The 21,529-nt window shown below is 38.0% G+C and overlaps 1 protein-coding gene across 2 annotated transcripts in view; it reads left to right on the top strand.

Moving 5' to 3' along the window:
* LOC122809139 (NXPE family member 4-like) overlaps positions 1-21,529 on the top strand; it is an 820,377-nt gene that overhangs the window by 428,307 nt on the left and 370,541 nt on the right. For both annotated transcript variants that reach the window (XM_044080414.1, XM_044080415.1), the window contains exon 3: positions 6,792-7,489. In XM_044080414.1, coding sequence (XP_043936349.1) covers positions 6,792-7,489 — 698 coding nt within the window. The remainder of the gene's footprint in view (positions 1-6,791; positions 7,490-21,529) is intronic.

The following is a 21,529-nucleotide window of genomic DNA, read 5'->3' on the forward strand; positions in this document are numbered from 1 at the left end:
GCAAACACAAGCTATAATGACGTCATGTGCACATCTCTAAGGTTTGACTGTGATGAAAGTTAAAGTTGTAATAACCACACAACCCCCCACCCCACATAACCTACGGCAGTTTTTTGTACGCACATATTTGAGCAGGGCTGGTTTTAAAATGGGTGTGGTTGAAACTAGAGGTTATTATCAGCTTTATCCTAAAAGGGTCATATCAGCATTGTTGAGGTTAAACAGCACAATCAGAAAATTGATACTTTTTTTGTCCTCATTTTTCTTCAACTAGCCATAGCTTTTGTGGGGGTCCTCACAGAGTCAAGGATGATTAAGGTAGCCCCCAGTATACATTTATGCAGTCTGGTGAGTGGGGCCATCAGACTCCAAGAAGATCTAAGTCTCTGAATGTTCTGGGATATATTTTATGTCTTACTTTTGAAGTATAATTACTTGTTTGGTACATTTTTTATTGACTGTATCCTGGCATTGTTGGGTGCATGCACAGACAAAAATCAGTGATATTTTGTATGCACACACACACACACACACACACACACACACACACACACACACACACACACACACACACACACAAGCATAAGCCATAGCAGTCCTAGTTTTGTAGTTATTTCAGCAAATAGCAATATATTGTGCAACACTAGTACTGCCACACCAGATCAGTGACTGCTAATTAGTAGTTGTCAAACAGCAGCAGGGGTAAGTCACTTATTTCCCTCATTGAGCAGTAATGCGTACCTGTCACTGTTCCTGATTTCACACACCTTCCCTGATTTTGTTCATACTTTTGCTTTCTCTTTAATAAAAAAGTTTGATTTGCTGGTAAATCATTAAGGATTACACACAGTCAATCAATCTAGACATCTGAGTTTTATACTTATTGTTCAAAATTACATGTTGATGCAAAAGGTGAACTTTTTAAGTGAATTAGAGTAATATTTAAAATGTAGTCCTGATTCTGAGCCTTTATTCTATTATTTTTGGGATTGCACTGAATTCTTAAGCAACATAATTGAGAGTTATAATACTTGGTGTTCTGTTTCTATTTATAAAACTCCCTGAAAGAGAAAACCATCCCTGATGATCAGAAGTATCAGCTCTTCTTAAAATCCCAAATTTGCAGTGAGATAAGTCACTCTGGGCTGCTGATCTCCTAGTGCTTCCCTTGCTCATGTTCGTTATCAGCTTCATCCTAACAGGATCATATCACAGCCCTATTCAGGTTAAAAAGCATAATTAGTAAATTAATACATTTTTTTCTTCCTCATTTTTCCCTAACCGGCAGTAGCTTTTGTGTGGCCCCCACACAGTCAAGGATGATTAAGGGGGCCCCCTGCAGCCACGGGTATAGCAGGGACCTAAAACTGGCTATGCAGATAGCTTTAGTGGAGAAACTGTCCAAGAACAGGATTTAACAAGCCAGGCAAACTATGTCAGTAGTAAAATATTTAATGGAATTCTGATGCCTGTTACTTGACAAAACACTGTTACTACAACCAGAAATATCTTTGAAATTTAAAGGAGATATAAGTAAGAGTTATTATCCATGTGGTTTATTAAGTATACAATAATGCTGTACTAGCTTTTGTTGGTTTGACAGACATGTTACAAAATATCAGGATAAGATAACTTGCTGTGGTCGGGGGCCCCCAGGGAACAGGGGGCCCCTCAGCGACCGCAGGGTTCGCTGGTGCCTAAAGCTGGCTATGACCATAAGACCGAATTAACTTCAAAGTCAGAAGTTACCATTTCCAGATGGGATTTCACATATAAGGTATGTCCCTCCATCTGGGCAACTGAGACATTAATCTGAACAAATATAAATCATGTCATATTTCTATAAGAGTCACTGACTTCTCATTAACCCACATATCATTGTCATAGATTCATATTCCATCCTAGGACAGAACAAAATTCAAGGTTTTTAGTCAACCTCAGGAAATAAGAAGATAAGTTCTGTCCCACAGAAAAATACTATATTACACCACATGGCAGTAAGTTCTTGCAGAAAATCGGCATTTGACTGAATGTTTCCCCATAACCTATGACTGTGTTCTTCATACATGAACTGAAGAGCACTTTAACTGTATACTAACTAGGTCTGAGCTGCAAGCTCAGATATAGACATTGCCAGACTTCAGATGCCAGTTAGATCTATCTGTGAATTTAGCTAGGTAGTCCTACATCACCCTTTTGAAGAGTTATCTTTGCCTAGGGGGCTTACTTTGCTACAAAATGAATACAAGTACAAGCTCATTTACATAGAAGCACAAGATAACATAACTATGATAGAAATTATGGAGAAACAAAGATACAGGATCAACAAAAACATATTAAAACATAAAAGTGAAGAATGGCTTATTTCACTTGTCTAAGCAAAAACATACTGTTTAGTTTCAGTAGATAATCTCCAGCCATGTTACTTGGAAACAAATGCAAAAACTTTAAATATTTACACTATTTAATATGTAACAGCAGTCAGTCACTGTGATAAACAGGCATTATTTTACAGAGGGCTGCCAGTTTGTGCTAGTCTTAGGCTCGTCATGAATCAGAACTTTTCAACATCAACTTCATCTTTTTTTATATTGCTTGTAACAAAACCCTGTACAAAAATGAACACAAAGAATGAAAAGAGAAAAAACAATTAAAGCAACAGAAAAATAAATGAAGTAGAGCAATAAAGATAGTATTACAATTAATGGAAGTAATTAAGATGAGGTGTAGAGGATTATGATTGAATGTCTGATCGTAAAGTGTATATTATGTGTTTGAGACATGAATGCCAAGAAATTCACCTTGAGAGCAAAGCTCAAGAAGTACATTTTGGCATCCATTTTGAAAATGCATAATAATACATTACACATGGAGATTTGTTTGTAAATCTTTGTAATGCATGGATATTCTTCTGCTCCATGTACTAGTTACAGAAATGTAAACTAAATTATATAAAAAACTCACAAACAATATGTTGTGCTGGCTTTGGAAGCTGTTAAAACAGTGGAGGAAATGGTTTATGTCCCTACATATTTCCTGTCTAAGGGTAGCAGTTTATCTCAAAATAATGGATGTAATGTAGAAGATAGGCAGAAACATATTTGAAACAAAACTCTTTCATGTTCTCCTGCTCCTGTTGTTTTCTGTCTGTCACTCTCAGGTTTTAGTCCCAGATGCAATCTTAACAATTTATAATTGGTAACCACCCTTCTACTCACTGTTAATGGTGGGTCTCATGCTAGAGTAGCACTGAATAAGGATGTTGTTTAACTGTTATTGGAGTGCAATCACAACCCTTTATTTTGTAGTGCATGGAGTGCTGTGTAATCACAGCACTCCATGCTCTACAAAATAGTTAAGAATTGATAGCAAGTTAACTGTAGACAAAAAAGAACAATAGCAATAAAACACAAAGCATTAGGAAAAGAAGTTGAAACAAACTGAAGTTGAAAAACTGTTTCAGTCTGCGCTGAGACAAAAATTCTGTTTATCTCTGTTGCTGAGAGTACTCGTTTCTAGTGTATAGTGGAGAAACCGAGATATCTTTTCTAATTGCACATTGAAAGTCATCCAGAAAAGAGAACTAGCAACAATAATACACGGTGACATTGAGCACATATCTTAACAGCAAAAAATAAATATATAATAAATAAGTAAATTACTCAAATGTCGTCAATTACAGTTAATAAAGACAATGTTAAGAGGAACTATGAAATATCTGATAATTGCTATTTTAAAAGGAACCATATGTACAACTTTGATGCAGCTCACACTTCCATTTCAGTTCCATTTTGATCAGAATTGAGTAAAATGGGCCACAGTCTGTGGCACATTTGAACAAAGCCCTGATTGCAACCCAGATAACCTAAATTCAAATAGAATTTCAGTTGCAGAAGAGAAGAGAGGAAATTAGTTGATATGGCTCACCCATCCTGGGGGTGAGAGGGGGTGGTTCTTGACCATTCTTCTGCTGTTACTATAATGAAAACAAAGATCTAAGATCAAGGAAAATAGGTGACAGTATTGGGAGGGACTTGTGTTGCAGCTTCTCAAGCCAGTGATGTTACCCCTTACTCTTGTATGCAATGGAGCACACACACACACACACACACACACACACACACACACACACACACACACACACACACACACACACACACACACACACACACACACACACACGCACACACACGCACACACACACACACAGACACACAGACACACACACAGACACACACACACACACACACACACAAACACGAGTACTGATATCCTCTGCAGTGATGCAGATGTGCATGTTATCATCAGGGGTGGGGTTAATGCCTAAAATAGAAATGCCCCCATTTCTCATATCCTAGGTAATGTGAAGCTATTAAGACTTGTACCTTGTAGTTCCCTGCTCAGGGACATGTGGGATAAGTCATCTTATGAATCTAGTCTGGCGAGACAAGCCAAACAGACATATGGGTAAGGAAAAAAGTTGTGCACCCCTCAGAGATGGAGAAGACTGGCCAGGTGTGAGCAGAAATACAAAGAACCCTCATTGCTTCCTGGATGATGGGCTCCTGTGTTTGGCTCACCATGTACTGTACTGTACTGTACTGTACTGGGTATATCCCTAATATGGGGATAGATGGAATGACTCTCATAAAAGTAGAATTAATGGTCAGCAAGTATGGGAACAAAAAGCATCAAAATGAAGTAGAATTGCGGAAAATGGCTTTTCATTAGAACATAAATATGAATTTGAGCAATTCTGATTCTATTAAACAGTGACATTCTCGTGGAGCCATTGTACTTGGGTCATGTTCCACTATATACTGTAAGACCATGTACTGTTGCATTCTCTATATAATAGTTGCCTGGTAACTGCAAATTAAATAAATCCTTTTATTGCAGGTTCATAGATAAGTATCAGGCTAGCTGCCCTTGTGGGACATTTTAAGCCTAGCCAATTTCTGTTTTGCTGCTTGAATTAACCTATACCATTAGTATTATATTGGCTTTACCCATCTAATGGTCAATAATTATACATTATACATAGAGAGAATAAGAGGGATCATACCACTGATAATGTGAGGGATCCACAAAAGGGATAAAGCATTTATTAGCTGCCTCTGCCCATTAGTAGTATGGAGACAGTCCTGAGGTAAATTTTCTATTACCCATCCGTGGATCCAAGTTGTGTTTTAATGTAAACAGAGACAAGCTGTGTTTTACATAGATAGGGAGTCTGCTACAGAGCACTGGCATCATCTACAAGTTATATCTGTACACCCAAAATGTTCTGTTGATGTTCTGGAAAAGGTTTGGTTCCCTAGACCAAGTACTTCTTATGCCATTTGACTTAATGATGTGCAGTAGAGCATCAGTACAGGGTTGGAGGATGCCTTGTATGGCAGACACAGGCCACCTCTTTGCAATCTGTAGGATACTGAGTATAGTGACAAGGCTTTGAGCTGGTCCATGTAGGACATATTATTTGGCCTCGTATCCTTTTAGTAAGGTATCTCTGTGGACATTGCAGTTGTTGCACATTTGGACAGATACATGCCAGTGGTGACATTATAACTGATCACTGGCCTAATGAGGGCAGAGCAAAGGGGGGCAGTGATATCCCTAGATTTAGACACAATCCCTTTCTTAATAATCTCTGCAAGATAGAACTTTCTTATGATAATAGACACATGTTGGTCGGAAGTCAGGTCACTGGCCACATACATTCCTAAATCCCAAACAACTGGGTCAGTTGTTAAGGGTGTCATAATTCCCTGGGGTAGATGACTTTCCAAACGGTACAGTAATGTGTTTCTTGGCATGTAGTTTCAGTCCATGATTTTGTCACCAGTTATTTATTTGGAGTAAACCTTCCTGCAGGATGACTAAGTCATTTGAGGATTCAATGACCGATCCTAGCTTGCAGTCATCTACAAACTTAATCTGCCAGAACCTTTAGGTATTGGCTTTTACTTCAGAGAAGTAGATGTGAAAAAAGAGAGGCCCCAACTCTGAACTTTGGGGAACCCCACTGGTAACTGGTCTCTTTGTGTTGATAGGACATATGACATCAAAACAGGGGAAGTTATTTGTGAATCAGCTGGCAATCCAGTTGGTGATGTAGGGGGTTATTCTCAGTTATTTAGCTTTCCTACTATACCTGAAAGGCCAATGTGTTAAATGCTTTAACGAGGTTGCGGAATGCAATGTGTGCCATTTTATCATCATCAATTGCTTTAGTGATCTTATCAAAAAAGTCGATCAGGTTGAGTAAATATGACCTGCCCTTGATGAATCTAAACTGAGACAGGTCCAGTGTTTGGAGGTGCCCTATGTCCTTATTGATTAGTTCCATGATAAGTGTTAACATGGCTTTGTATAAGAGCAATACATGACAATACAAATGTTTTATTTTTTCCAACATCTTTATTTAAAAATTTTCCAGTAAAACTTAATACAAATGCTTTATTTTCTTACATCCATGTTTTTGATTCACTTGTACTTCATTCTTCAGGCCTCTGGGAGCAGAAAGTCCTTGTAATAGAATATTGGTTATTCTGAGCTTACTATCAAAAGTCTTCTGTGTAACGTTAGAGCTCATCTACACTTACATCCTGCACAAACAGTCTGCTAGAACTGCTGCAGTAATGGTGAATGTTAGGGTATCTTATAATGAAGAGATTTATTTTATTTGTGCTTGTATCACATAATCTTCATGTTGTTTAAGACAGCAAATGCAGCTATGAAAACAGCACATTTTTTGCAAAAGTTTCATTTTATTTCTTCATTTACAGGAAGAAGAAATGTTAAGTGGTGAAGAAGGGAATAGCACATTGCCAAACTCTACAGCTGTTCATACTGTTCCAGTAAAAGAAGCAGACACTATATTTGAAACTATTAATGCAAGTGAACCCTCTGTTAACCACGCAGATTTTGCCTCAAGTACAAGTGGAAAAAACAGCAAGTATTATTTGCCATTTCCATCCAATAATTATAGCACCGGAGATGTTCTTTCAGTTATTGTGGAAACATATGACCACTCAGGGAAAAGGAGGTCCAGTGGTGGAGACTTCTTTATAGCAAGGCTCTTCAACAACAAGCTAAACTCTGACTGTAGTGGAACAGTCTATGATTTTAACAATGGGACGTATTTAATAACATTTCCACTGTACTGGAAAGGAGAAGCATATATCTCAATTAAACTTTACCATTCTGCACAAGCTGTATCTGTTTTACGTATGCTCAGGGAAAATTATACTCGCAGATCGGCATTCAAGGGAATTTTTGTTTTCAGTAAAGTGGAAGAAAACACAGAATGCAGCTTTGATATGTCACCCGAAGAAAATGTGTGTGACTTTTCAGATGTAAACTCAGGGGTCAAATGGTTTTGTCGGAAACCACCAAAACTAAGTTGTGGCCACTTCAGATACCACCAGTGTTACTCACAGCAGCAATACCCATTAAATCAACAAGAGTCTCAGCTTCTACAAAGGTAATTCAAAAATGTTTTTAATAATGTAAGTTATTTGTTAAAAAACACATTATTGTCAACCCATAAAAAGGAAGCACCAAAATCTTACTGATTCTACTGATATGAGAGCTTCTTTTAAATTTAGTAACCCACTTAGGTTATGTGTTATTCTTGAGCACATTATAAATGTTCACAGGACATGAACAAGTGAAAGCATCATTCATATTATTACATTTCATATGACCCAAGATATGCAGCAGACATTTCAAATATATAGAAGGCCACAACTAACAACAGTAATTTCACAGCAATGTGTTGACCAACTGCATTCTAACTGACCTTGAATTTTTTCTGTAGCTCTGCTTTCCTTCTTTCAAAATTATACTCCTGAACATTCAGTATAACTCAGGAAATGTGGAGTTTTCTTTAGACTTGGTGGGGCAATGTGTTAAGTTTCTCTGAGAACAGTGACATCTGACTATATGAGTCTCGGTTTAAAGATCTCTCATCCACCAGCATGTTTGCACCACATGACCAATATCTCCAAATGATGGTTCTGGCTTGACAATATATATTATATAAGACTTACTTCATCTTTAACAGTGATATTATTTCCTTCTACAGCTTAGCAACTGCATGAATCTTTCTAAGTCAGAACTCATCCTATTTCCTACCGGTGCTTGCCCCTCTGAGTAAATTCCTGTTATAAGTTTACTGATGGTGGTGTGATAATTTAGAATGCTTACCAGTACATAATCTGAATTAAAACAGTACGGTCATTACAATTCAAATATCTATCTATTAACCAAATCCAGTGACATCCAGGAATAAAACTATATACATTAGAGGCCCCTGCTGCATTTCAGTCAGGGTAGTATCTTTTTTTGTGAACTAAAGGCTACTGTTTCCGATCACTGACCAGTATTCGTACTTGGGCTGTAAAAGAACAATTTCACTGACTCTGCTTTCTTAACAATCTGGCAAGAAAACAAAAATGGCTCCTATAAACTTCTGTATAGAGAGTCTAAATCAGTCTTTTAACAAGTGAATTCTGCATTTTTTTACCTTCAGCCTTGTAAAAAAATATCGTTTAATTCCTACTGACCCTCTTGAGATAAAAAAAAAAATCTAAGAAAGAAATTAGTTGTGCAGCTTTGTTTATGTAACTGTCTTTTCTGAGTTCTTTCAGTCTATCTGTAGATCAGTGAGTATCCTCTGACTTTTGATGGGGACCAATATTATACAGCTTCACATAAGAGAAAAATAAACAAGAAAGAATAGCTAACTAAAAAAAGTTAAATTAAATAGAAGTCACCATCCCCCACTCTAAAGAAAAAGTGGGACGGTTGTTAATACTGTCTATCTACATCACCATCGGTGATATATTTTATTGTCTCTGTTGTATTTCTCATGCAGATACATTCCCTTTGCTAACATCAAGTTTCCCAAATATGGAATCCAATAGAAGTTTAAACAATTTAAAACAACTTTTATCAATGACCAATGTCTATAAAACTGTTCTTTGCATAGTCATCATGCCAGGACACTGCTGAAGATAAAAACTTTAGCAATTTAAAGAAAATGGAGTAATCCATCCGCAGTCTTTAAGTCAGCACTCACAAGATTAAATCACCATTTTAATATACCTCCTGTTTAGTTCACCTTTCAGAAATCTACATCAAATGTGGCATCACCTCTCCACACCCCTATAATACTATATTAAACCACCACTGCAAACTTAATGGTACTTAAAAATACCAAACCAAACTTTTGCACCAGTAGACTTAATCTCCATGTATAGAAGATTGTTGTATAAAACATAACAGGGGTGTGGGTTTTGGCATAATGGTTTAGTCATCACCTCATAGTCAGACTAGAAAGGCTAACCCAGACTCTGCTACATTTTGCTGTGAGGGAAAAGGTTAGTTTGCTTTTTATTTTATTACTTTATTGCCTTTTTATATTTTGAATACTGTGATTTGTTTTATTTACCTTGTGTTTTACTTGTATTCTGCTTTTAACTGCATATTAAAACTTGAAAAGCGACCACAGCTCTGTCTCTTATGAGTCAGGCAGAATTTTTTCCCCCCACATGTTCTTAAACACCGCTGTCTTTCTAATTGCCTTCCCGTTATGTTAATTTGACCATATATCTTATTTCCTCTCTGTTTTACTAGCTTGTGTGAGTAAGCATAAAATTATCCTTTTGTGAAATCACTCCCCTTCAACTATTTAAATTTATTGGCCATCATACTGTATTCCATAGTGCCAGAATACAAAAGTGACCACCCCCTTTCAATCTATCTTGTTGTTTTAATAGCGACTCTCCACTAAAACTTAACTTTTTAGACAGGTAAAACTTAAGTTACCTACTTTTACATCTAACCTCTCTAGTGCACACTGCAGTGTTTAGGATAAAACATTTTTTTCATCTTACCTTTAAGCATCCCTGTTACTAGCACTTGCATTAAAACCTGCTGGAAAGCACTAGGAAGTCTTAAACTGATACAAACACTCAACTCTCCTTGTTAATAAGGAAAAATGAATTGTAGGCACTAAATAGCCTATAATTGCAAAGTACCTTGCTAAGGTAAGGGAAAACAGCTCTTGTACTTTACAAAAAAAAAAAAGCACCAAACCAGTCATGTCCAACTGTCATCTACCGGTGATTTCTCCTGTCCACCTGGTGAATCTGGGCATACTGGGGCAATGCAGCAATTGCCTCTTGTACACAGACAACCCTCTCCTCCTACTACCCAACACTACAACCTATGAGAGATGCACTTACATAGCCAAACCGGAATCAAAGCTCTCTTCACCCAAGATTGTGCTAGATAGTAAAGAGGAGAAGGTTAACAACTGCACTACACCTCAAACAACACATAGCCCTTCTAAACCCACACCACCAACACCCACACATAGCAACACTAAACCCACATATGTGGAGGCCCATAACAGTAACCTGCCTAAGCAACAAGGACCTCTGAAGCTGAAATGCAAACAAACACCAAACACAACCAAAGTGTCATATAGCTCACAACACCAGTGTGCCACCCAACAACAGCCTCTAAGGCAAGACAATGTACCCAACACTTTAGTCATAGGTGACTCTAGTCAGGCACACTGATGTCCCACTCAACAGGCTGAGCAATTAGAAAATTACAGTCAGCTGCCTGTCGGGTGCCAGGATCTGTCACATAACACATGCACTCAAGTCACTCCACAACAAGTACAAATATGACTCTGTCATTGTCCATGTTGGAGTGAATGACTTGAGACATACCTCCCTGGACTATATGAAAAAGACATGGAAGAACTCTCGGATCATGTGGCCCAGGCAGGTATGACCCTAGCCCTAAGTAGCATCCTGCCATTGCCCAGAATGATACCACAGTTTAAGGACAAAATGACTGACTTCAACAATTGGCTAAGCTTCTGGTGTCATTCAAAGGGGATCCAGTATATGTCTGCCTGGGACGACATGATCGACAGACCATGATGCTTTGCCAGAGATGGTCTGCACCTGTCGCCCCTGGGATTCATGTTACTGGCTAAGGCTCTTGCCACCCCTATAGTGCCTTTTTTTAGGCAAAGTTCAAAGGACAAAACCACCACCATAACAGGTACAAGCATGCAAAATCTGGAGGTAATGCTACTCAATGCAAGAAGTCTAAACCTCAAAATGCACTCTCTCGAGGCACTCCTGAAAATGGAGAACATCGATATCTGTGCAGTAACTGAGACCTGGTTCAAGGCTCCAGAGAGCACCCTTGCAATACCAGGCTACATCTCTTACCACACTTTTCGGCCACCAAACCAGGACCGAAACATTAAAGGTGGAGGAGTGTCCATATTCACCAAGGATATTCACAACACCAGGCTAATTACCCAACACAATGCATCTGAAATTCTCCAGGTGCAACTAACACTATGTAAGACTGCAATCCAAATTGTAGCTTGCTACAGATTCCCCATCATGCCCCAAGATTCTCAGTACACCTTTCTAAACATACTGGAAAATATTAAGATACAACCAAACACCCTAATACTGGGTGATTTCAACTACCCTACCATTAACTAGGAAAACTACTCATGTACCAACACCTATGCCAAGTGGTTCTTGGAATTCATAAATTTCAATGCCCTGGATAAACTAATCCTTAGTCCCACCAGGGGCTGCAATATCCTAGACCTGGTCATTACCAACATGGGAAATTGATATTCAACACTTATGGTCACCCCCTCGTTGGTCAGGTCTGACCATAAGCTAATCAACCTTAACATCCACATCCCACCCCAATCCCCCAGTAAAGAAACCTCTGCAAAAAACTTCTCCAAAGCCAACTTCATGCTACTCAAGTCAGAAGTGACAAACTTCATGACACCAATGCAGATGGGAAATGAAAGTTCAACTGATGAAATCTACATTAAGGCACTGTATGAGCACATCCACTCATGCATGAATTGTGCCATCCCCAATAGAACCAAGACGCTCTCCTCCAAAAAAGGAAGCCAATCTGGTGGTCCCTTGCCATAAACAAACTTTACAACAAAAGGAAGAAACTGTTGCAGAAAAGAGGAAAATCCCAGGATGCAAAAAACTTCCTTGCCAGCCTCAGTAAGAAGCTGAGATCCCTCATAAAATCCTCCAAAGCTAGTTATGAAAATAAAATTGCCAAAAATTGCCAAAAATTCCAAACACAACCACAAGGCATTCTATAGCTATGTCAAGAATCTAAATGGCAATGCTCAGATCTGCTCTGAGCTACAACAGAATGGCATTACATATACTGATCCCAAGGATATTGCCAATATCCTGGCAGATCGATTCAGTCCAAACTTCACCCCCTCTCACCCCTAAAGGGCTCATTTCAATACCAAAAGATTGCCAAATTCTGGTAATAACGGCCACAGAGGTAAAAAATGCACTCTCCAAAGCTAGGAATACAGCATCCATTGGATCAGACGACATCCCAGGCTGTGTACTACATGAACTACAAAATGAACTGGCACCTCACCAAAGTGTCATATTTAATCATAGTCTCACCTCAGGCTTTATGCCCACTGAGTGCTGCACAGCTACAGTTATCCCACTTCCACCTTGGATCCCGGGAAATACTGCCCCATCAGTCTGATGAACCTGATCTGCAAGGCCAAGGAATGTATTATCATGGAACTTATAAACAAAGACAGTGGCAACCTTCAGACACTGGACCCCATGCAGTTTGGTTTCATGAAGGGCCGATCTTGTCTCCTGAACCTGATTGACTTCTTTGAATCAGTCTCCAAAGCTGTGGACAAGGGTAAGGTGGTCCACACAGCTTATCTGGACCTCACCCAGGCCTTCAACACCATCCCCCACTCTGGAATCATAGATAAACTTACTAAGCTGGGCATTAATCCGTATGTCATTTGATGGGTTGCCAGCTGGATTACTGACAGAACCCACACTGTAAAAGTAGCCAACTACTTCAAATCCAGCTCCAGACAAGTGACAAGTGGAGTACCTCAGGGTTCAGTCTTGGGACCACTCTTGTTTGGCATCTACTTCTCTGAAGTGCAGGCCAACACTAAGGGACTCTGGCTAACAAAGTTCGCAGATGACTGCAAACTGGGAGCCATTATTGAATCCCCAAATGATGTGGATATTCTACCAAAGGGCCTTACAGAAACATATGCTTGGTGCCAGAGCCATGGGCTCAAGCTCAATGCCAAGAAATGTATAGTTATCCCCTCTGGGAAAAAACATGTACCCGTGAATTACCACATAGCTGGCAGTACACTAAACACTGAAAGTGTGATAAGAGACTTAGGGACACAGGTGGACAGTGGTCTTACCTTCGATAACCACATCACCACAACAGTCAGGAAATCCTTCTATATGGCACACCTCATCACTAAGGCTTTTCATCCAGAAAACAGGAGGTCATTGTCCCACTGTACTCATCCCTTATTAGACCCGTTATAGAATACAATGCCCCGTTTGGTATGTAACTCTCAAGACATCTGCAGCAACTGGAAAGGCCACAGAAATACCTCACTAAAAGAATCACAGGCCTAAAGCAGATGTCCTATGCTGACCATCTAAAAAAACTCCACCTATACTCTGTCGCATATCGTCTACTCAGAGGCGATCCCTGCTTAACATACAAGGCCATGTCAAACCCAGAGCTGTTGGACATGCTACACTTAAAGAAATCACAATCCCTCAGAGACACATGCTCCAGGGATAGAAACCTTGTCGTCACAATGAACAAAACATGCTGGATGGATAGGTTCCTGACCCAGACACTCCCCAGACTCTGAAATAGACTGCCCATACATGTCAAGCAGAGTGCCTCTTTGGCTCTCTTCAAAAGGAACCTTGATGATTGGATAGGAGATAAGAAATTCACCCCGGGGATCACTTCATTCACCCTGCTAGACAGTGGTCCAGGGAAGTAAATATTGTGGGAAGAAATAGCCAGGGAATTGTTATGGCTAGGCTTGTATAGGCCCTAGGGCCAATAGCCTAGTACCAACCTATGAGCAAGGTAGACAGTTTAATTCTAATCCTGGGTTATTGGCTAGGCTTAAAATAGCCCTTCAGGACAGTTAGCCTATTATTCACCTATGAACAGTACATGTCCTGTAACTTATATGTTTCCATTATGTTTACAGCTGTAATTTCTACTACCTTCACTTCCTCTTCCCTATGGTGTATCACTAAGTAAAGTTGCATTCATTCCCATAACTATCTAGTCAGTCATTTGTGACTGATAGTTCATACATTATAGTTCGGACTGTTAGCGTCTGCGACAGTTTTAGCATCTAGTCTACACTAGAGAGACCCTTTCATATGCTGAGAAAAATTCCTGCACAAAATAAAACAAGATTACATTTGCAAAAGGCATCATGGGATAGCAGCTCTCTTTTGCTACCTTTGACAACAAATACACAAATTAAGAGTTATCAGTGTTTTGCTAGGGTTTAGGTAAATGTAAAGCTGATATATGAAATCTTGTACTTTTTTTAACTGACTCAGATTTTTTAATTTTTGTATTCTGGTATCTTGTTATTATTTGTATTTCTGGAGCTTTTCTCCCCAGGACTCCATTGAAAATGGGTTCCTTGTGGCTCAATGGACTATCCTGGCAAACAAACTACAAACAAATAAATAAATAAATATTATAGGAGAAAAACAAAAACCCTTGAATTAGTTAAAGTAAATGTAATATAAGTACTTTAAGAATGATCTAGAGATCTTATTACATATAAATTTTAATCACCTGATTGTAATCAGTCTGTTACCCAAACTATTTTGCTTCTTGTATATCCATCCAGAAAGTCTGTCCAAAGATTCTGCTTGTTAGGTATCTCTGAACTCCCTTCACCACAGGTATAGATACAACTGGTATTGGATAGAACTTTATTAACTCTTCACTCATCAGGAGATATCACTTGATATGTTGTTTAAATATTCATTTTGCTGCTGCACTAGATGGCCCTATTTTTAGATTCCAGAACATTACATTTTACCCACTCATATACTGCAATATAAATCACTAGCCACCTAATTCTGAGCCAAGCTAATTTTATGTGAAGGATGCTTTTTAAACTGCCAGAGAGGGGAAAACCCTTTAAAAAGCATCTCCATTTTGGGAAGTCCAGATTTTACCAAGACAACCCATGCAGAATCACTTTTAAGATCTGTACTAAAAAAATAATGTTTTCAAGGAAGTAAAGTGAGCATGATATCTTGTGCATGCATTTATAGTTTATAAATTTCTGACCCAGCAGTGATTGTAGCGTGATTAATCTGAAATGCTGCAGCTAAAATGCCTAAACATTGCAGGAATTTATATATCTCTCTGAACACTCTACATGTTTATATGAGGGGACTATTTATTTGGTTACATTTGATATTAATACTGATATTACCGTCATGAAGGATTTAAATGTTAAAGTGGATCCATTCTTCTGATTTATTCTCACGTTTACTGATTAAGTTCTTCGGCTAAGGAGAGATAATCCAGGCTTTTATCAGAAAGAAGTAATATTCCTGAAAATCCAGCATTCTACACGGGATTCCCTGCTGTCTGTCTGTTAATGTCATAGAAGTTAGAATCCTGCCTGACTTCTTTAGCAGTTGTAAATCCATGAATGATACTTGACATAAATGTTGGACCTTAAAAATTATTTTTTAATGTAAAGCATAAGAATGTGGACTTAAACTCTTCTTTTGTATTTCTAATATTAACTGGTCTATATTTAGACAGTCCCTTGAATTATTTAACACTGCCATTAAGCCATTCTCAGTGAAGTCTCTCTTTTTAGAAGTATCAGGAATGAAAATCTGTATTTAGTGCGGAGTTATGGAGAGGTGCCCAACAACAAAACCTTTTTAAAATCTCACTCCTTTTCTGCTCTCATGATATTTGATTACTGATACAGTGTGCCAGTTTAGATCTTATTTTTCCAGCAGTCTAACTCTCCTCCTTAATACATGAACTATTATATAAGCCTGATTTCAATCCCTTTCAAAATGCTGAGCTTAGAAGTGTGGAGGTTTCACAAGTGTTCACAATTTACCAAGACCAGACCATACAATGCTATTATTCTGCTGGTATTCAGTATAGAGCCATCTCTCTCTTGTTGTGAAATACCTGACCAGGTTTGTCACCCATCTAGTGAACTATAGCATTAAGGATGTTTTCTTCCTAACATCTGGAAAGACACTGCAATTCTTCTATACACAGAAGATTCTGCAATGCAGAAAATTAGCTTTGGATCAACTACTCAGTATGCTCCACTAGCCAAAATTCTGCAAGTGCTGAGTCATCTCCTTCCTTGTTGTCAGTACCATTATAATGCACACAGCATAGTTTCCATTAGGATGCTATTGCAAATGCCCTGTTTTCTCTGTTATAATTTAAGGATGTATGAAGTGATGATCTGTTTAATGCAGCCCCATACCTCTCAACCTTTTAGACTTAGAAATCTGGACAAAGCCATAAGTAATGGGGGGGGGGGGGACAAAGGCCCAACAATAGGGGACATTTTTAAATATTGCCCTTACAAACTTACAAAGTTGACAGAATAACAGGTTTTGTGTTACCATGCATTTTCTGAAGGTTATGAAGTCTGAAACTTGTCATGGTGCTGCAGTGGTTAGCTTTATCACCTCACAGTAAGAGGTTCTCCAGTTCGATTCTCAGCTGGTGCACCTTCTGTGTGGAGTCTGTATGTCCTTCCCGCAGTTGAGTTTTAAAACATGCAGGTAGGTGTGTGCATGAATGAGTGTGCCTTCTTTGAAGGTTGGATGTTGGGCTGGTAACTCGGCACCGTAAAAATTCACTGCCAGTCATTAGCGGACTGGAGTTATGCTGTGGTGACCTCTAACCGGGAAAAGCAGAAAGACATTACTATGAAGTCTGAAACTAAAATGTCTGTCATTATTTTCTGACTTCACTGTTTAATGACTTGCCAATGATTTGTCAGAAAACCACATTTTTATGAAAAATAGACCAAAGATATGAGGCAAAAGTCTGGACATTCTGTTAAAATCTGTACAGTTGAGAGGTATGTGTGGCCCTATTCTTAGGTCCACCAAAGGCCTATTATATGATCAGCCATGGTCTTTTGAATGTAACTTTGACACTGCATTATTTGTTGTACATGCAATGATTCCACTACTTACAAACTCTTAAAAACTGAAGACTCAAAACAGCAAAAGTATTCAGAAGATAAAACACTACTCCGTTTCAACGATAAATTACTGAAGTTTTTTTACTGTGAGCGCTTTCATCCATTTGCAATGAAGGAACTTCATCAGACACATTTTGTAAAAACAGTATGCAGTTTAAATAGTCACGAATAAACAATGACATTATAACCCCTCCCACTTGCATTTATAGAATATAAAATATAATGTATAACATTTTCTATATGTATAAATTCAAGCCTATGCATATATGTAAAATAAATGTAAGAATAAAATGTTTTTCATCTCTGTAAAGCTTTCAATTTCAGGACACTTTTCAATGAGCAACATTCATTTAGTCCTGGATAGGGAACTGCATTTGTTTTCAGTTGCCATATTAACTCTCTCGCTTTGTGTTTTAAAGCCCAAGGACCCCCTCTAGTGTCACCTTCCAACTTTTCAATAATTATAAAATGGAAAGAATGGTCAACCCAAGGGCCCCCTCTAGTGTCACCTTCCAACTTTTCAATAATTATAAAATGGAAAGAATGGTCAACCCAAGGGCCCCCTCTAGTATCAACTTCCAACTTTTCAATAATTATAAAATGGAAAGAAAGGTCAACCCAAGGGCCCCCTCTAGTATCAACTTCCAACTTTTCAATAATTATAAAATGGAAAGAATGGTCAACCCAAGGGCCCCCTCTAGTGTCACCTTCCAACTATTCAATAATTATAAAATGAAAAGAAAGGTCAACCCAAGGGCCCCCTCTAGTATCAACTTCCAACTTTTCAATAATTATAAAATGGAAAGAAAGGTCAACCCAAGAGCCCCCTCTAGTGTCACCTTCCAACTTTTCAATAATTGTAAAATGGAAAGAATGGTCAACCCAAGGGCCCCCTCTAGTGTCGCCTTCCAACTTTTCAATAATTATAAAATGGAAAGAATGGTCAACCCAAGCCCCCCCCCCCCAGTATCAACTTCCAACTTTTCAATAATTATAAAATGGAAAGAATGGTCAACCCAAGCCCCCCCCCCTCTAGTATCAACTTCCAACTTTTCAATAATTATAAAATGGAAAGAATGGTCAACCCAAGCCCCCCCCCCCCTAGTATCAACTTCCAACTTTTCAATAATTATAAAATGGAAAGAATGGTCAATTTGACCATTCTTTCCATTTTATAATTATTGAAAAATTGGAAGCTGACAGTAGATGGGGCCCTTGGGCTTTAAAACTTGAAGAGGGAGAGAGAGAGTGAGTTAATATGGCAACTGAAAACAAATGCTTTTACCTATTCAGGACTAAATGAATGTTGCTCACTGAAATGTGTTCTGAAATTGAAGGCTTTACTGAGATGAAAAATTTTATTCTTACATTTATTTTACCTTTGTTACATATTATATAAATATGTTGCATATATGCATAGGTTTGAATTTATACATATAGAAAGTTTTATACTATATATTTTATATTTTATACATGCAAGTGGGAGGGTTATGATGTCATTGTTTATTTGTGACTGTTTAAACTGCATAGTGTTTTTACAATGTGTCTGATGAAGTTCCTTCATTGCAAGTGGACGAAAGCACTCACATTAAAAACTTCAGTAATTTATCGTTGAAAAGGAGTGGTGTTTTACCTTCTCCATACTTATGATTCCACTACCTGCATAATAAAGAGACTGAAAGGGATAACTTATTCCACTGATCTCATGTTAGGACTGTGCCATGAGGGGATGGGATGAGCCAGTTTCAGGATTCCATAAACATAAAAATGGATTTAAAAAAATGTTTTTGTTCTCCTGTGGTTAAGAAAACTTAGAACATAAATTGTTGAATTGCTTGTAGGCTCCTCCTTAAATGTGACAGATAATGCATTAGTTAAATATTAGAGTACATTAAAATTAAATTATGTGATACCTTGAAATTTGATAAATAGATATTATGTACTGCAGTGTCCACACTATAGGCTTTTATATTAATTGAAGCCATTTTGTAATGTAGAATCTTGTAGTAGACTTACTGTTTTCCTCCTTTCCTTGTTGCTATATTGTAGACTCACCCATCTACCACTCTTATGTGCACACTTACGCTGTCACAGGGCTGCCAAACTGCCAAATTAATCACTAGTGCACAGGCTAGGGGTTCAAATGTACTTCCTAAGAAAATACTTGAGTGTCTAGAACTGATAAATTGTTAAAATTTTTCCACCATATACTGTTGTTAAGTTTTCTTCTTTGATCATGGCTGCACCCCCCCCAAGCCACAGGTTGTATTCCCTTTCCTACAAACTCTGCCTCTCTTCTAGTTTTAACTTATATGACATCTACTTTGGTAGTGTCTGGAAACTGCTTCTGTTCACAGAAAGGTGCTTACAGTTATTGTAAGTTTAAGGATAAAACAAAATTCTGGTTTATCTCAAACTAGGTGTTTTCAGTTGTACACTGACTGTTTATTAGTTGCTTGTTCTTGTTAATCACGACATGCAATTTTGACTTTGGCACTGAATGGTTAGTTAGTTTAAACATGATTACTTACTTTTAGTTCAGTAAATTACTTTAGTACTCCTCATGCATGATCTTGGTATTAGGTAAACTAAATCTATTTAATGCTCAGTGCCTCTACTTTTGTTGATTTTTTCTTAAACTATTTGTAAACTTAGGTCAGTAATATTGCTGAATTTTATTTCAGTTTTCAGTGTTTTCAAAAAACTGATGTAACAACTATGTAACCATTTATTTCATGTCAGTGATTTGTTATTGATATATTCCTCTGAAGCTTTTTTTAGGTCTCTTCTGAAAATAGGCTAGTTTCACTTGAATAACCTGGCCTTCTAAATATGAATGAATGAATGAATGAATGAATGAATGAATAGGCAAAAAGTAAATAAATAAGTAAATACATAAAAGCAAATTAAACAGATATTAGCTGACTGGGCATTTCCACCCCTACTGATACAGAGCCTTCCTGATATCCTATCCAGTGGTCAACAGTATGTAATTGATCCCTTTGTACCTTAGTGCTAACAAGCTCATGAAGCCCAGGGCTAGGAATGGATTTCAGACAACTGGAGAGTTTGTGGGAATATAAATGCACACTGACTAGAAGCTAAACAAAGAGCTGTTTTGTCAGCTTAAGAGCAATGCAGCCTCTGGATTGCATGTAGATATTTACATTCTAACATCCTCTTCTCTTTATTGGAAAAGTATAGTAATGTTAAATGTAACATGTATAACTGTGCAGAGAACATTAACATTCACCTGTATATATGTGAATATAGATCCTTTCAATTTCATATCCATTTCTGAGGACTGGAAAACATCTTAAATGTGTTAGAAAGAAGCCTTTTTATCAACACGAAAAGTTATAATTTGAAAAGTTTGTTGGAAAATGAAACTTAATTTTTTTCAAACTTTCCAAGTCTAATAATTGCATGCTCACTTTTATTTTCAAATTTTATTTCTGTTGCAGGAACATTGATAGCACACCCTAGTTTTCCCTTCTAATACCTACAAATTTCAAGGGACCAGAGAATATTACAATTGTAATTCATTTTGGTAATTTATATTTCAACTTCTGAGCTGTGAGGCTTTCTGTGTAGGAAAAAAAAAACAGATATAAGTTCTTGCAAAGAACACACAGACATGTTTATTCCATTCTAATAAGATATCCAAAAATGCTTTACTGAAACACTCCCCCGGATTCACTAATCTTCTGTGCAGGACTAGCATAGTCCTGCACGGAAGCGCCCGTGTATGAGGAGGACGGCAGCATGCCATGCATATTAATGAAGGCACGTTGCCCGACCTCCCAGGCTTACATGGAGCATGTACGAGTGCAGGGAGAGTGCCTGAGAGCAGATCTCTCAGAATAAACACGCCCCTGCAATGTAGAACAGCAGAAAGTGGAAATAAATGAGGAAGACCGCTCATATGTGTCCGCATATCCCCCACCAAAATTCCCCCATGTGCAGAACAGCAACAGTACATATAAATAAACTGAAGAAACCCCTTTGTATTTACTAAGAATCCGAGTACAGCTAACTGTATGTGTGTTGGTGTGCCCAGTGCTTAGCTATGATTAAAGTAGCTTAAAAGGCTAAACAGGATAACAAGGAAGATATATGCAAATGAAGCAGCACAGCAATAGTGTAGTGGGCAGAGCATTCGCCTAACGAGCAGGCATTCCTGGTTCAAGTCCCACTGCAGCATCTACCATTTTCCATGTGAAATCTGTATATGAGCATTTTATTGCTGTATAACCTACAAAATAACATTTAAATGTGAACAGGAGTACTGCATTAAATGCACATGTGAAGTGTCAGTGTCATAACGAATAAGGCACTAGTAAGCAGGTTTAAGCACAAAATAGAAGTAAGCAT

The sequence above is a fragment of the Protopterus annectens genome, chromosome 8.part0 (genome assembly GCF_019279795.1).
Source record: "Protopterus annectens isolate FY-2018-M chromosome 8.part0, PAN1.0, whole genome shotgun sequence".
Lineage (NCBI taxonomy): Eukaryota > Metazoa > Chordata > Ceratodontiformes > Protopteridae > Protopterus > Protopterus annectens.